This window comes from Oncorhynchus gorbuscha, linkage group LG07 (assembly GCF_021184085.1).
Source record: "Oncorhynchus gorbuscha isolate QuinsamMale2020 ecotype Even-year linkage group LG07, OgorEven_v1.0, whole genome shotgun sequence".
In the NCBI taxonomy this organism is placed as follows: Eukaryota; Metazoa; Chordata; class Actinopteri; order Salmoniformes; family Salmonidae; genus Oncorhynchus; species Oncorhynchus gorbuscha.
In genome coordinates, this window is record NC_060179.1 from 20,307,626 (window position 1) to 20,326,011 (window position 18,386).

The 18,386-nt window shown below is 42.5% G+C and overlaps 1 protein-coding gene across 4 annotated transcripts; it reads right to left on the minus strand.

The window, feature by feature from the left end:
* Positions 1-7,036: 7,036 nt before the first annotated feature.
* Positions 7,037-16,935, minus strand: LOC124039146 (WD repeat-containing protein 48). Of its 4 annotated transcripts, none has more exons than XM_046355033.1 (19): positions 16,872-16,935; positions 14,375-14,515; positions 13,894-13,969; positions 13,185-13,267; positions 12,863-12,992; positions 12,355-12,443; positions 12,054-12,155; positions 11,584-11,808; positions 11,183-11,257; positions 10,887-10,989; positions 10,390-10,487; positions 10,189-10,296; positions 9,998-10,094; positions 9,794-9,886; positions 9,538-9,643; positions 9,342-9,429; positions 9,137-9,213; positions 8,769-8,961; positions 7,037-8,669 (listed from the first exon to the last, which is right to left on the minus strand). In XM_046355033.1, exons 1-19 carry the CDS (start codon positions 16,917-16,919, stop codon positions 8,574-8,576), a joined length of 2,028 nt encoding a protein of 675 aa, XP_046210989.1. In that variant the 5' UTR covers positions 16,920-16,935; the 3' UTR covers positions 7,037-8,573. The 4 variants fall into 4 exon arrangements, with proteins under 4 accessions (XP_046210989.1, XP_046210986.1, XP_046210988.1 ...); XM_046355030.1 differs by having other exon boundaries at positions 12,054-12,176; XM_046355032.1 differs by having other exon boundaries at positions 13,894-13,972.
* Positions 16,936-18,386: the final 1,451 nt, after the last annotated feature.

An 18,386-nucleotide genomic window follows, 5' to 3' on the forward strand; every position in this document is an offset into this window, starting at 1 on the left:
CAGACAGATTTATGGATTGGGCTACGCTCAGATTATCCTGCCTTAGCAAATCGTGCTGTTAAGACACTGATGCCCTTTGCAACCACGTACCTATATGAGAGTGGATTCTCGGCACTCATTAGCATGAAAACTAAATACAGGCACAGACTGCATGTGGAAAATGATTTAAGACTGAGACTCTCTCCAATACAACCCAACACTGCAGAGTTATGTGCATCCTTTCAAGCACACCCTTCTCATTACCCTGTGGTGAGTTATTCACCATTTCTGATGAACAAATAAGGTTTTATATGTAAAATGGTTAAATAAAGAGCAAAATTATTGATTATTATTATATTATCGTTTGTGCCCTGGTCCTATAAAAGCTCTTTATCACTTCCCACGAACCGGGTTGTGACAAAAACTCACTCATTCTTTTGTTTAATAAATGTATAGTGTGTGTGGCAGGCTTACAATGATAGCAAAAAAACAACATTTGAGAGTGCGCTGACCCTGGTGCTAGAGGGGGTACGCAGCTGGACTATAAAACGTTTGGGAACCACTGCACTACAGTATTTAGAGTTTTCTGTAAAAAAAAAAGTTGCTTAAATGTGTGAACAAGCAGCTCATGAACAGGCAGACACACCCCTTTAACTTTACACTACACTACTGTAATAATAGAGTAATAATGTATTGTTTTATGATGTAGGCTGTTACCTTTTGTTGTAATGTCATTGTTTTAATCCTGTTTGGACCCTTGGCATCAGCTAACGGAGATACTACAATTTTCTCACTAGATGGGTGGAAAAATTCATTACAAATTTCCAACAATTTAACCTAGTCTAACATTTTTGATACCATACCTTAAAGGAGGACGCTGTACTGTACATGGCACTCTCTCGTATGCTTCCAACAATCGGGCACGCAATATGCTAGTTACCACGATACACAAGCCATCACAGTCATCATTACATTTTAAATGGTGGTGGACAACTCTAGTATTTTCGGAGTCAACTCCGACTCCTGCTATCAGTATCATTGGAATCGACTCTATCTAACATTAGCTACAGCTGCAATGCCAGTGTGTGCATGCACACTAATGAACTGGGTGATTGATTAGCAATGCATAGAGCCGTCAGAAAATCTCCACTAACAAAAATATGACAATTTTAATTTTTGGAGTCGACTCCGACTCCCCACCACTATATATTACAGCCTATTATGACAACACCTGACTTGTAAAGGCTATCCGCTAATCTTAGTTTGTGTTTAACATAATATCCTCTATAATAGTTGAGTGCATCATGTTAGTAGGTACATAAAAGGCGGCCAAAGGTTTCTTTGGTTTGGGCTACAAGCAACCAAGAAAATGAGGAACTGTCAAGCATGCACACAAGCCTTCAAAATATGTCTAGAGGTGGTTGATGTTGCCCTGGCTACAACCACTGGCACCAACCGCTATCACCCTAGTGTAGACTCAGTGTCTCTTTTGCAATACCAGCACAAACAACCCACTGCGTTCACAGCAAGACAAACAGGGACAAGCATTAGTAGACTATGCCTTTCTATCAGATATTACAATCACAGTACATGCTTACTTTTATGATACTTCTGATAAGCCAAGCAAGTCCGTGCAACTAACTGCTATCAACCACTCAAAACACAGGGCACTTTCCACTTGTTTAGACTCAGTGCTTACAATGACACTCTCCAACGATATTTTATGAGGAGTAGACTATTACTCATGTGTTAAACATGTTAGGTAACGCTTTAATGATCCCGGCTGCTTTAATCACACAAAACCCAGCGCAGAGTTACACAGGCTTTTTACCAGATCTGCGTGTCCGGGGATGGTCTGGATGAATTACATGGTGTCCACTGAAGGGAATCATTTTACAACTATGAGAGAAATTCCCCCGTATTGCCATACACGTCAACATTATTCATCACAATCTGAGAATAGAGAAACAAAAAGCCAAACATCGAAGGCAAGAAAGAACATTATCAAAGTCTTTGCCTCCTGCTTGTGCAGTTGCATAACTGGCAAATAAATATTGAACTGGTGGCAACCTAAAATACTGAGACCAGGTTGTTTAACTAGCTATACTTGCATATTAGACTATAATATAGTTTACTAGATATGCTGTTAGCTAGTTAGCATAGGGATTAGGGAAGGGTACCGACCTTTTTTGGATTGGTTTCTGGAATTCTTCCTCGGAGCCATCGTAAATGCACGGATGCTTACAAGGGTTAGAAATGCTCAAATACTTAGCCTGTACGCCTTCTTGTTCTCTAAATACAATTCGGATACCTCCTTATTGGTGGAAGCTCCTACTGCTGACTATCACAACACAAGTAACGTCCTCATGGATACTGACAAGCTAAAATGTACTAATGAGTGACCTCAAATTCGACAGGGAACGAGGTCCTGGGCGGATGATTTTTTTGCTGTAGTACTACAGCGTGGACCACTATCGTTGGGAGCGCCTAGAGAATCCGCCTTGAAGGTTTTGATTACATTGCCTGGCTACACGACTCCTTGCTTCAGACAAACGCTACGCCACGCCCACGGACGTACACTTTCTTCTACGTAGCGAACTATAGTGCAGCGGAATAATTTAGGGTAAATTGTCAGGCTATTTGATAACAGCAAAAACGTGGCAAAAAAAAGGGAACGTGTCCTCTCTATCGCGAGATTTTAACAATCAAAAGTTTAGGTGGCTGCTGGCTGGAAACTAGAGGGCTCCTATCCCCCCTCATCACCATTATATGTGTCTTTCCTTTCAGATAGAGGCGGTGGATCGGGTAGGGACAGAGGGGACTGTATTGTTTGACTGTAATCAAACCCTCACATGCTGATGCTCCAGATACTCAACTTGTCTAAAGAAGGCCAATTGTATTGCTTCTTTAATCAGAACAACAGTTTTCAGCTTTGCTAACATAATTGCAAAAGGGTTTTCTAATAATCAATTAGCCTTTTAAAATGATAAACTTGGATTAGCTAACACAACATGCCATTGCAACACAGGAGTGATGGTTGCTGATAATGGGCCTCTGTACTTTATGTAGATATTCCACATAAAAAATCAGCCATTTCCAGCTACAATAGTTATTTACCAGATTAACAATGTCTACACTGTATTTCTGATCAATTTGATGTTATTTTAATGGACAAAAAATATGTGTTTTTCTTTCAAAAACAAGGATATTTCTAAGTGACCCCAAACTTTTGAACGGTAGTGTATGTCGCACGTCACTACTTCACAGGAGCAGCATTTGAACGTAAACATGTATTTTTTATCATGTGCCTTAATAACAAACTTGTATTCCATCGATAAATACGAATACAATTGTTTACTTACGAGCCTAGTTGGTTTGGCCATGGAAAAAGGCAGGAACTTTCCCACTAGTCATGATTGGCTGAGATAATGTGGGCTGGACATGCCGGGAGATGAGTTTGGATTGGTCTGCCATGTAGCCCACTTCTGTCTATAACGTGAGCTGTTCAGTATGTTGACAGTCCTTTCTACTGTGCCATTTTTGAAAGATATAACATTAGGCTTTGAGAACTACAAATGTTTTGCTACTTTTCTCAATGACATTGTTGCCATAAATTTAGCAGGCTCTGTCAACAGATCAGTAGGAAAAAGGAATGGGCTACTGCACACGCCACGGTCAGTGTGAACCGGAGACAAACAAGATGTAGCGACAAACAAAGCAGAGTTAAATGGTTCCAGTCTCCCGTGAAGCGTTCATCCATGTTTACGGGTAAGAGTCTAGCTACACTTTCTGGAAATAAGTTTCAAATTTTGTCAGAAGTCATTTTTATTGCAAGTTATTGCATACCGTTAGCTTGCTGGCTCGCTAGCTGCATTTACATTTACATTTAAGTCATTTAGCAGACGCTCTTATCCAGAGCGACTTACAAATTGGTGCATTCACCTTATGACATCCAGTGGAACAGCCACTTTACAATAGTGCATCTAAATATTTTAAGGGGGGGGGATGAGAAGGATTACTTTATCCTATCCTAAGCATTCCTTAAAGAGGTGGGGTTTCAGGTGTCTCCGGAAGGTGGTGATTGACTCCGCTGTCCTGGCGTCGTGAGGGAGTTTGTTCCACCATTGGGGAGCCAGAGCAGCGAACAGTTTTGACTGGGCTGAGCGGGAACTGTACTTCCTCAGTGGTAGGGAGGCGAGCAGGCCAGAGGTGGATGAACGCAGTGCCCTTATTTGGGTGTAGGGCCTGATCAGAGCCTGGAGGTACTGAGGTGCCATTCCCCTCACAGCTCCGTAGGCAAGCACCATGGTCTTGTAGCGGATGCGAGCTTCAACTGGAAGCCAGTGGAGAGAGCGGAGGAGCGGGGTGACGTGAGAGAACTTGGGAAGGTTGAACACTAGACGGGCTGCGGCGTTCTGGATGAGTTGTAGGGGTTTAATGGCACAGGCAGGGAGCCCAGCCAACAGCGAGTTGCAGTAATCCAGACGGGAGATGACAAGTGCCTGGATTAGGACCTGCGCCGCTTCCTGTGTGAGGCAGGGTCGTACTCTGCGGATGTTGTAGAGCATGAACCTACAGGAACGGGCCACCGCCTTGATGTTAGTTGAGAACGACAGGGTGTTGTCCAGGATCACGCCAAGGTTCTTAGCGCTCTGGGAGGAGGACACAATGGAGTTGTCAACTGTGATGGCGAGATCATGGAACGGGCAGTCCTTCCCGGGAGGAAGAGCAGCTCCGTCTCACCGAAGTTCAGCTTGAGGTGGTGATCCGTCATCCACACTGATATGTCTGCCAGACATGCAGAGATGCGATTCACCACCTGGTCATCAGAAGGGGGAAAGGAGAAGATTAATTGTGTGTCGTCTGCATAGCAATAATAGGAGAGACCATGTGAGGTTATGACAGAGCCAAGTGACTTGGTGTATAGCGAGAATAGGAGAGGGCCTAGAACAGAGCCCTGGGGGACACCAGTGGTGAGAGCGCGTGGTGAGGAGACAGATTCTCGCCACGCCACCTGGTAGGAGCGACCTGTCAGGTAGGACGCAATCCAAGCGTGGGCCGCGCCGGAGATGCCCAACTCGGAGAGGGTGGAGAGGAGGATCTGATGGTTCACAGTATCGAAGGCAATGTTACATGTATGATCTGTGTAGTAATATTATTCTAATCAGAAAACCATTTGCATTTTTAGTTATAGCCTAACGTTAGGTAGTTAACGTTGAGCCTAGTTTGTTAGCTTTAGCTACTTGCCGATTCATACTACAGCTGTGACAATGTTTGTATTGGTAGTAGCATGAGTTAGGGTTATGCCGGTTCATTGTGTAGCTAGCTAACTCACACCATTCCGTACAAATGTGCGCAACCGCAACATTCAAACGAGGCTACAAAGAAAACGAATGATCGATATGGTAATGGCTCTATAGTATTGGAGAAAAGTTGAAAAAACGGACCCTCCATTACATCGTGACGTGTCATGTCGTAAAGTACAGCACACATATAAAGCAACTATTTATGTCTTACAATCTCTCTCCACCAGGTGTAGCACTTCTCTCTACCTTTAAAAACAAGAAATGGACAGAGACGGAGGTAAGGGGGAATATCTAGGCATTTTTTGCGTCATCATTGCATGGCATTCATCATTCTCAAAGCCGCTGTTTACTTCTAAGATCACATTAGCACCGCCCTAAAACCCGATTCAAATTCAACACAAACCTTCAAATAGGTATGTAATGACACATTATATAAACTCTTTATAGTGTTTTATTTACATTTTAGAGGCGATAAGGTGATAAGTTGGACAGATCGAGTGAAAAAAAGCAATTTTCCCACATCTCTCCATCTCACTACCACGGGGCTCATTGCCTGCTTGAATTATGCTGAAACGGGCAGCGTTTAGGTCATGTAATTGATTCTGTTGGAAAGGGGAGAAATTGTGCTTTACAATGGTATTGACATTACAGTTAATCTGGAAGTATTACGTTTTTGGGGCGCTAAAATAAGGGCAATTGTACGGACCAAGCCAATGTACGAGTTTACGTTAGCTAGCTACATATCTAAACAAAAGACTCTACTTTGGCAGGATTATTACATGACCCATGAAATTAGCAGGTGTGTCTGGGGGTGATTACAGTCATCAATTGTATTTCATGAACGTGTACATGTCTAAACAATAGTGACACATCCACGTAGCTAGAGTGCGTGACGGATGGTTAGAGCATTTCCTTCACATGACCCATCAAAGTCTGTCGGGTGGGCGTCATCTAATAAAGATATAAAATTCTAAAATATTTTTATCTGGACACTTTCTGTTTTCGATATTGCTACTATGCAAGTACTACCACTGTACCGTTTACAACTTCTATATCCTGTACATGTGACAAATAAACTTGGATTTTATTTGATATAACGTCAGCGTGTTTACCACATGGCCTCACATGTGAATCCTTAAAGAGATGGATGGGATTAAGGTTTAAGAGGGTGTAAACGATGCTGAATTGGTGTAGACAAAGAAGATGTCTTGCCTACTGGAGACCGAATCGAGGCAGTCGGTCACATATGATATCAGAGTGAGAATAACAAAATCAATGGGGTGACCTGGGGGTCATGACCTCTCGGCACATTCCTGCATGCCTGGTCAGTTTTCGGTCATTATTACAGATTTTTTGTTGTTGTTGCTGACATGGCTAATTGAGTGAGTCAGTGACTGACATAAGAGAAAAACTGCTGACACACAACCAAATGTCAAAATTGAACCTAGTGTATTCTACTATTCTTACTCTCAATAGTAAATTGAGACCTCGGCTGAGCGTATGTTGCTTATGCCTGGAACCGGCCCTGTACAGACCCACAGATGACAGGTCTCAGACCATGACAACTGCAGGCCTGCTTCCAGCAGCATTTGTATTCCAACTCGGTCAAATACACGATAGAAATGGGTGGTCGAGAAGAAACACTAAATCAATCACACAAATATCACAACATTGCAATTGGTAGCTTGTTGTGTCCTGGAATTATGCAATATTATCTGTGACCGCAAGTCTCTGATCAATGCAATTCATCGTCCTCTGAAATTCAAAAGCATTTTATTCTCGTTGTCATGTTGGTTAATTTATTAAGCACTTATTTACCCAAAATATACTACATTTAATTACATCAACACGTGGGAGCACAGGGGTTGTGGATATGGAAGCATATCATTCTGTAGGAGCTTTTTTTCATGTAGAGCTTTTTCAACAACCAGACAAAGCTTATCTTTCAACTAAAACCAAATAAATGATTTTTTTTTTTATACATTTGCTATAGCACTGTGCAATTCACATTGTTGGAGTAATCCATTTAGAGTTGTAGAGCACAGTCTTCATTTTGTTTGCATAAATAAAATAAAAAGTTGTGATTCCCTCCAGAATATCTCCCCCCAGACCTTCGTCATTGTATTTCAAGTAGATTTAGCTGCAGGCTGTCACGGGTAATGCCAATGACAACAAATGTAGCTTTCCTCTCAAATACAGTACAGTAGCCTATAAACATCCTGATTCCGTGGGTGAGATCCTTTCGTCGTACATATCCGTTGCTTCTTGACACGTGTGGTTTTTCTTTCCTCTTTTTATTAACATGAGAAAGCAACCTTTTGAAAATAACACAGGGTTCTCGAAAAAAGAAGAAAAAAAACTGGTGTCAAGTTGCCTACAAAATAATGACAGTCTATTTACAAAAAGAAAGATAGGGTCAGTAATTTAATATCAGCGTTCGTTAGCTAAAGAGATTCAGTTTGGGGATGTGTCCTTGTATGTGTCCATTTGGTGAGAGAAAAACTTAACCCAGCCGCCTTCAATACATCAGTCAGTTGCCAAACTGAGGAAACTGAAGGATATCACACATGCATACTATAGTCATGTCTTTACATTCTGTCAAGTCCTTGATTGGTCGCCTGACAATCCAGAAAATCTTCCTCATTGAACCGTTTCCTAAACATGGATTGGGATGAAGGGTAGTGATAGGTGGTTGGAAACCAAGCGTGTTCCTGGAATGTTTAGGGGGAGAGAAGAAAAGAAGAAAGAAAAGAAACATGTGCAGTCTACCAATCAGGTCACAAAGTGAACCCCCAAACAGAGCGACTTTCTCAAGATGGAAGGGCACCTTTGCTCTCTGAAGATGGGCATGGCAATAAAACATATTTCTTACAAATAAGGGGGGGTAAACAAAAGGAGACAAAGACATTGAATAAAAATACACCTAAATGACAAAAACCTTAAAATGCCCTGGAATATTCCTCAGTCCATTCACTGTACAGTGTACACAGCAACAATTGTTTCTTGCCATTCTCCTTGCGTGTTCTCACACCTCTCCACGTGGCTGGGTGTAGAACGGTGATTTTGTGTGACGCTCAGGCTACGGACCTTTTTGAGGGGTTATTAAGGTGTTGTGACCTCTTATAAGATCTCATAAGGAGTCGTTGAGCACAGGTTTGTGTTACTAAACACATGGATCTGGTGGGATGAGTTGAACAGTCCAAGTTTGGTGCCCGAGGAAGAAGAAAGGAGGAGGAAGAGGAGGGCAGGCTAGCAGAAGATGAGCCTTCTTCGCCGACACCGGCGACCTCACGTGGACTTCTGCCGGTAGTGAAGGGTTAAGTCTCCACCGCTCTTCCAGATAAAATGCTTGACGGTCCGCAGGTCCATGTTGGGATCCAATACCTACAGACAACGAAAAGTGATTTTGGGAACATATATATTAATACAAGATGTAACACAAAGGCAAAAGATGGGGACTGTACCGTATAATCTGCACAGTACCTGGTCCTGACAGAGCAGCTCAATCTTCTCCTCGGCCAGCACGGCCACGTCCTCCTCCTCCTTCTGCTCACTGGGCTTGTCGTTGTTCGCCGAGGCCCCCGTCTGAGACTCGTTGTCCAGGTTGATGATCTTCTCGTACACGTGCTCCATCACCTTCCTCACCTGGAGCATGTCACTGGCCGACAGGCGGTCCCTATTGGAAGACCACAACGTTGGAATATAACCGCAAGCTTGGAACAGTGAACAGTCAGATATAGTTCCAAGTGAATGATCTCTTTAGCAAAATGTGGTTTGCAGGGAAGGATGAACACGCAACACTAATAGGAACAGAGAAACTGGTTCAATCGTTATAAAAGTGTTTCACTTACTTCTTTAAGGTTTTTGCACCAGAAGAAGAATGAGGCTGGAGGTAGAAGGGTATTTTGTTGAATTTGGGCATGTTTTTCTAAAAGACAGGGAATAAAAAGTTGAAAATCATACATGAGAATCATAGTGTATAAACACTACACAATTAGCTATAGTACATTACTGTAGAAAGACATTTAAATGTATCATTAAAGGACGAGAGCTCACATCTACAGTGATGTCGATGACCCACTGTGGCACGGTCTCGTTGAGCAACATGGACTCAGTCTCACCACCGGAGTCTCGACACAATAACCTGGAGAAAGAGAGAGCCTTGAATAAGCCTGCCGGGATGGTCAGGTGGATGGGGTTTGCACTTTTAGTACCATTTCATGCTACACTGTGATAGCATTGTATATTTTACCTGAACAAGGTCCTTCCCCCTGCCTCTCCAAAGATGACTGGCGTGTGAGGGGGAACATGGAAGTAGCCGTTACCTTTCTGTATCCTGCTCTCATGCTCCCCGTTCACTGAACAAACAAACACACACACACACACATCAGAACATAGAATATCACTGATAGATTTAATTCAACTTAATAACGTCAGAAAATATCACAATGGCTGTCTGCATTATACTTTTAGTAAATGTGTGTGTGTATATGCGTATAGCAGCTCACTGTGGTTCATCTCTGTCTCTTCATCCATGGGGTTGATGTGGGTTCGGGGCCAATACTCCAGTAAGGCCTGCAGCAGCAGTCCACCCAGGTTCACTAGAAAAGAACAGAACTCTGTAGGAATGATACTGCATGTACGGTAACACTGTTTGGGTAAAAAAAAGTCAACCATATCTTACAGGGCAGTAAAAAAAAAAGATCACTCACACTTGGGGTCAGACCCATCAGGACTGGAGAAGCCTGCATCCTTGGCTGACACCCATGCAGCAAAGCAGTCGCTCTCATCCAGCGTGATGGTCAACATCTACCCAGCAAAATATATGTTTAAAATAAGAACAAATCCCTGTTCCACCGACTGTCCAAAGCTTACAATGTAAAACACCGCAGGATCAGCTTACCCCAGTTTTAAGATCCACTGAGAACCAGTTTGGCACATAGACCATTTTGAACCTCTTTTTAATCTCTTCGTCAAACTCCATCTTTCCCAGGTCTTCACCTTTACACGCCTGGATGAGGACAAGAGGTATTCATACAATATGACAAACAATGGAGAGATGGATGATAAATGATCGATAGAAGAGAGAGCAAAAGACACACACCTTTAAAACATCCCAGTATGCAATGTTGTTGTTGGTGTCTTTGGTTAGTATGTGTCTCTTGTCGTTCAGAATGTGGCACTGGATAATGCTGGCTCCCCCTAGTGGACAGCAATAAACACAACACCCATTTAAGCCGAAACCTATATGTTTTTTAAAAACTTTAACTAGGCAAGTCAGTTAAGAACAAATTCTTATTTACAATGACAGCCTACTCTGGCCAAACCCGGACAATGCTGGACAAATTGTGCGCCGCCATATGGGCCTCCCAATCACGGCCGGATGTGATACAGCCTGGATTCGAACCAGAGACTGTAGTGACGTCTCTTGCACTCTTGCCTTAGACCGCTGCACCACGCGGGAGCCCAAAATACAGAAGGTGTTTAAAATAGAATAGATATGTGGGCTCCTGAGTGGTCCAGCAGTCTATGGTAAGAGTACAAGAGACGTTTTTAATGGATCATAAAAAAATAAAAAGTATGTGTGTGTTGTGTTTTTACCTGTAACAACCTGCTCGGGTTGAGTACAGAGAGGCGTCAGGGGAGCAGTGCAGTCGTTGTCGTAATCGCCAGATGCTCGGAAATTATGAATGCCCTTCAGAGACTGCAATGAGTCATGACGGGAAACATAAGCAGGGAGTGAACATTGCATTAAAAGTATACAGCGACACACAGGCCTCACTGAATCCTGCTTTTTTTCTGTTATATTTTTTACAGTAATTCTATGTCTATTTAATATGAACATATCCATTACTCATATACAAACCCTGTTGTTCAACATCAGGTATGCTGCTTACCCATTTGTTGACGGTGGACTTGGTGGTGGAGACCCAGAGGGCCGTGGGGGGGTCTGCCGAGCGGTCCAGCTCCATCTGAACCAGGGAGGCAAGAGGTCATTCAGATAGGAAAACTGATGGGTAAATGTGTTGTTGACAGAAACACTTAAGGATGACTTCACCTTGATAGTACTTGCTGATTATCTTTAAGATTTCTCATTAATGCGTTCCTGACTCTACTAATTATTATACTAGCGTACTTTCTTGTATACAACAGTCTTAAAAAAACATTTGAGTTAATGTTACAAAATACTTAAGTCGAACAAACATCTAGGCCTAATATCTACAGGGTACAACCTTTTCAACTACGTTTCCCATCATGCCGTCGGCAAGGCTTATCGCAGTAACCCCACCCCTTTCACCTTGAGGACTGGGGCTTTCTCCTCACAGATGAGAACGCGGAGGTCTGGATTCCTCAGGTCGGTGCAGTAGATCTTGCGGTCGCGACCGCCGGAGTAGACATGTGTGAAGGCTTCATTGACCTGCAGGGCCCACACGCCCTCATCGTGCACCCGGTAGGTAGCGATGCACCGCTGCTGCCCCAGCGACCACAGACGGATGGTCCCGTCTGAGCTGCCCGAGAGACACTGGGGGGAAAAACAGATGTAACATTAGGAATTATAACATTTTCAAAACTTTCACAAAAATGTCCGGGTTGTTCGAAATCCAAATTGAAAATGTCCAGGTAAGAGGCTTCCCTCGCAGCTTATTGCCAGCAAATTCCAGAAATGACTGAAAAAGTCCTCTCCCTCCTATGAAGCATAAGAGAGCCATCGCAGCTGACATTTTTAAGGGTGAGGAATGAGATGAGATTTCTAAGAGCCATCCATACCTGAGTGCCATCCCTGTTTAGCAGTAATGATTTAACGTTGTCTGTGTGACCTTTCAACTTCATCAGCTTGGCACAGGTTCGAGGATCCCAAACTCTCAGCACCTGTAGCAAGACACATTCACTCTATGAGGTATATGAAAACACAGGTTTAGGTTTTTGTTGGTGGCACACTGTTCTTAGACACATATTACTTTAGAACATGGAGGTGAAGTAACAGGTTGTTAGCTGGAAGTATATCAATGTCATCACACCACTAGAAACATTACAACTATATCAATACAAATGTGATTTAAAAACCCACCTTTTCAGTGGACCCTGACACAATGACGGTGCCCATCTGATTCATAGCCAGACTGTAGATGGAGTCTTTGTTCCCACTCAGTGAGGAGGCTGGGAGACAACAACAACAGCATAGTTACCACAACACTCAGGTCTGTCTCAACAGTCTACTCGTCAGTAACCAGGAATGTCCCACTGAGACACAGTGTATTTTACATATTTAAGATATCCATCCTTCAAATTGATGTGTACTACAGAAACAAGAACATTGTTTCTGATGGTTCTCCAGATAGACATCTATCTCATGTCTTCATGCCAAGTATTGCAGTGAACATTTACAATACTCAGTCTAGGATATGCCTGTGACATAATATAGCTGGGTCATGTTCATTAGGGCAAGCAATGGAAAACACTTTATGCAACAGGAAAAGAAAATGATCGTTTCCAGGTAGTCCCTCCCTGTTTCAGTTCCTTTTCTTCAGTTCGGTGCCCAATGTCTGAACAGGACCCAGATGAGAGAGCATACTCACTGGTGACAGTATTATTGGAGGCGGTCAGTGCCGTTAGTGTGTTGACGTCCCATAGAAAGATCTGTCTGTCCAGCCCTGCTGAGGCCACCAGTTCCTTGTCCTTGGCATAGGCTAAGGCTTTGACATAGTCCTGTACAGACAAAACCATAGGGGGTTACATCAATCTGATGCCAAGTCAGTGCTTTTGGTTCTGATTGTGCTTCAGCCTATACCTTGAAATGTGCATGCTAACTCTAATGTAGTAGTAACGTTATGCGTATGTACCTTAAGTTTGGCCTTTGTGATGATTTTGGAGCTCAGTACATAGTATGTTATTACATACCTTATGTGTTCGCAATGTGGACATGCAGAATCCCTTATGCGCATTCCAGACTTTCACTGTGGTGTCTGAGGAAGCAGATATCACTGGAATACAGAGTAAAAATGTGTCTTTATTTTTCAGACACAGGATAACTAGGAACAGACAATATGCTATTAAAAATATACATTTTCAAAGGCAAAAAAACAACTATTTATATCAATGGCTTGCAGGCTTAAGTAACTGTCCAGTGTTTCCAGATTTCTATGAAATATGACCTATAATTAATGACAATACGTGTGAAATAGTTTCCCTTCCAAACAAATTGTAATTAAGTATGTTAAAAAGCAGCTTTCTGTGTTGGAATGGTGTGTAATATTAATATTAATGACCAGTATACTGTTTGAGGTACAAGTGAGGTATTTTATTATTTAAGTTTTTTATTATTTAATTTTTTAATGCTTTGGCCACAAATACGAGTATAGGATAAGTAAACAACATTATTTGGGTAGGAGTTAACAGAATATTCACTTTTAAAAGTGAGATTTTCCCTGGACATATAGTAGTAAATATCCATTAACAGGGTTTTGCCAATTTGCACGTGATGGAAACTTCCTAAAGTCTGGTTGCTTTTCAGTGGTAATTCTTTAATAAAAATATGCACTTTCCATTCTGAGGGGTAGGGCTCAATTTAACCCCTTCAGCTCTGGATTAATACATTACACTGACTCACATGTCTTCCCATTGCAACAGAGGACGATGTCATTGACCCAATCTGTGTGGTGTTCCATCGATGCAATGTACGGGTCCTGCTGCAATAAAGAGAGTTTACGCTGCAAAATCAGTGGGTTTATGCAAGTATTCTATGACAATCAATTACAATAACAGCACAACAAATATGTCTGGATCTTTTCATTTGAACATTGACCATAGGCATTGGTCTGTACTTCTATGCATCTAAAACATTAGCTCTTTCTCAATTCATCTTTCCTCGACACCTTTAACATCCCCTCTCTTCGCCTCCTTCTCAAAAAAGGGGAGGGACCTTGGACCGTCTCCTCCAATACAGTTGAGAAGGAGACGATAGGATGTCAGGAATCAAGGAAAGATGAGCGATAGAGCCATCAAAACTACAGTGTGACCTCGAGGGAGAGGGGTCGTGATGATAATATGGCATTCTGCCAGGTGGAGTGTTTAGGTGACGGACAGGTTACCTTGTGCTGGTTGACGCTCCATATCCTAATAATGGAGTCTCGGCCGGCCGTGAAGAGGCGGTTCAAGGCCGGGTCGAGCTGCAGAGCATTCACCCCATTGCGGTTATACTTCTCCACCTCATCCCGAATCACATAGGACACCTGCAGAGAGAACTGGATATGAGTGCACTTTGAACCATATTACAATATAATGAAGATAGATTGGTGTTGTTTCTGGTGAATCCTTGACATTGTCCTATATACCTATAATAACATATAGGCACTGGTGTTGGCACTGTTGCTGAAACCTTTCTAGTGTCATATATGGCTTGTAAACACTGGTAATGTATATCGGTCAAGGATATCTGTTGAAATGGATGATGGAACCTATGGAAATGAATGATGCTACAGCAGGGAGTGTCAGGTGAGTCCTGGAAATACCAGCCCTTCATCACCACTCTCAGTTCCATTACACATAAGAGTCATTGGACAAAGGTCCCTTCTGTAGGAGGGAGTTTTGTTAAGAACCCCGACACTCAATCTGAACATTAACACACATCGCTTCGGGTACGGTATTGGAGAATTCAGCGAGAATTAATAATAATAGAAAAATAGTTGATAGGTTTAACCTTGATAGGTTTAGTGCTCCCACACAGCCATATATCTGTGTTACAGCGCTTGTTTACAGAAAACAGACAAGACGAGGTGACCGCCTGTGCTAATTAAGCATTAAGGCCCAAGAGGGTGTCAATATAGCACAGCTAAGGGATGTTCTCACGCAGAACGCAAAGTGGAGTGCCTGGCTACAGCCCTTAGCCGTGGTATATTGACCATATTCTACAACCCCCAAGGTGCCTTATTGCTATTATAATTAGAGCAGTAAAAATAAATGTTGTGTCATACCCGTGGTATACGGTCTGATATAGCACGGTGTCAGCACATCAGCATTCAGGCCAATTTATAAATAGCTTTCTAGCATGTTCCGAGCACCTGCGTGTAAGCGTAACTCTGGAAGTGTAGTGGATATGTAGTTTCAAACCAAATTATTGGATGGAGGCAACCATAGGTGTATGGATCTGTGCAAAACTACTACAGTAAGTGTATCTTTTTCATTTGAAGGATTCTTTCTCACGGATTAATGATAAGGTCCATATATTTCAAAAGCCGTATCGCAAGCAATGATTATTGACGTGTCTAAACGTTAAAACACAGCGCTGGGATTTTAGTTCACAAAGCAGTCTTGGGCGAAGCTAATGGAGCTCACCAGTCCTTGTAGTCCTAAAACCACAAAATGAGTTCCCTCTGGTTCGTTCACCCATCCTTATGGGAAAAATTGGATTTTGGAATAAATGCAAAAAATAAGGTCTGAGTTTAACACACGCTTAGGAAATCTTATATGTTTTCTTGTATTTGATAATAGCAGTCAGTTAACATTACCTTTATGAAGCCTGTATCTGCTTCATGATTTTTTTTTATCACAAATTCTTCAAAATTCAGAGAAAGTGACATTAACCGATTAAGTTTATCTCAAAGAAGAAAATGTATAACATTTCCTAAGCCTGTGTTTATCACAGACCTTATTTTTGGAATTTATCCAAAACGGCATTCATTTTTCCCATAGGCTTTGTCCAACGATCCATTGTAGAGTTAGTGCCTATAAAAAGACAACCATTAGTATTTCTCTCTATGGCTGAGAACTGCAGGGAGAAGGCAGAATGCCGCCTAGAGTTTGAGAGTTGTGTAAATAATAGTCGTTCCATTAAACTCAGCCTAAATGTACATTCTGAGATACCATAGCCTGCTGACAGACAGTGAAATTGTTTTTATTTCACTATATGCAAATTGCAGTGGCTCTGCAATGCAAATCTGGAAAATTCAATGCAAATGGTTTTCCAGGTGCAGAATACACATTTGCAGATATCTACATACAAACATTATATTGCATCAACAGGGGACAAGGATACTTGTTGACCATCTGTAGTACTGTAATGCAGCACTCAACACACGCATGCCATCATTAGTCTTGCGACTACAATTTGATGACGTCGGGCAAAATAGGATCAAGCCTATCAAATTGTAATCAGACAAAAGATAATTGCACCATCCAACTGGTTGCATACTAGATAGCCAAAATAGAAAATCACGTCCTTCAGTTAGCTATCTCGTGACGTGAGGGTGGGCGCGGGGGTAATTCTGTAGCCGCAACAACACCCCATAATCTCACTTTCACATACAAATATCTTGACAACCCATTAAACTCGAAACACGATCTCGGTAAACCGAAATAAGTAATTTGCAGCGGGTCGCAAAATCTTGTGAGTAGCTGTAAGCTAAACTAGCTCTCTGCTAGCGGTGCCAGAGCCTGGGACTGACCGCCTGGGACTGACCGGCTGCACTTGCCCGCCACACGTTGAGTGTTTAAAGACATCCATGGATAACCAGGCAAAATATACATTTCCGCGGCCATGAATGGAACTTGAAAAATCCTTACTCTGCATGACAAAATAGATACATTTACCTGGACTTTTCTCCGCCCAGCAGCATTTTGCCTGTGAAGAGTCGCCATCTTACATGTTGACAGCTTAACGTCACTTCCATAAGGCGCAAAGGAGGATACTTCCGGAAAGTGAGGGCCCAATCTTCGAGGCTCCGCCCACAAAATTGATAGGCGCCTTAATACATGTATTGCACAGAAATAATATATTTACACGAAACAAAAATATAAACGCAACATGTAAAGTCCCAAAAATATTCCTTACCCCAGGATACTTCAACTGGTGACTATCCGAGAGAATAAAGAAAAATGAGCACTGTTGCTGCATAAATCTGATAGATTTATTGACGGGATAAGTCAACTATCGGCAACATGTAAAGTGTTGCTACCATGTTTCATGAGCTGACATAAAAGATCCCAGAGATGTTCCATATGCACAATTTGTTTACATACTTGTTAGTGAGCACTTCTCCTTTGCCAAAATAACACATCTACCCGATAGGTGTGGAATATCAAGAAGCTGATTAAACAGCATGACCATTACACAGGTGCACCTTCTGCTGGGAACAATAAAAGGTCACTATAAAATGTGCAGTTTTGTCTCACAACACAATGCCACAGATGTCTCAAGTTTTGTGGAAGCATGCAATTGACATGCTAACTGCATGAATGTCCTCCAGAGCTGCGTCCAATCGGCCTTGCAACCGCAGACAGCCTTACAACCGCAGACCACGTATAACCACGCCAGCCCAGGATCTCCACATCCTGCTTCTTCACCTGCTGGGTCGTCTAAGACCAGCCACCCGGACAGGTGATGAAACTGTGGGTTTGCGCAACCGATTAATTTCTGCACAACCTGTCAGAAACCATCTCAGGGAAGCGTATTTGCGTGCACCTCGTCCTCACCAGTTCGGAGTCGTAACCTGCTTCACTGGGCAAATGCTCACTTTCGATGGCCACTGGCACTCTGGAGAAGTGTGCTCTTCAAGGATTAATCCCAGTTTCAACTGTACCGGGCAGACAGTGTGTATGACGTCGTGTGAGCGGGCAGTTTGCTGATGTCAACAAGGTGGTGGTGGGGTTATGGTATGGGTGGGCATAAGCTACAGACAACAAACACACTTGTGTTTATCAATGTCAATTTGAGTGCATAGAGATTCCATAATGAGATCCTGAGGCTCATTGTCATGCCATTCATTTTTATTGATTTATTTTTATTTAACCATGCAAGTCAGTTAATAACAGTGGGTTAACTGCCTTTTTCAGGGGCAGAATGACTGATTTTGACCTTGTCAGCTCGGGGATTCAATCTGGCCCAACGCTCTAACCACTAGGCTACCTGTCGCCCATTCATCCGCTGCTATCACCTCATGTTTTAGCATGATACTGCAAGGCCCCATGTCGCAATGATCTGTACACAATTCATGGAAGCTGCAAATGTCCCTACATACTCACCAGACATGTCCCCTATTGAGCATATTTGCGATGCTCTGGATCAACGTGTACGACAGCGTGTTCCGGTTCCTGCAAAAATCCAGC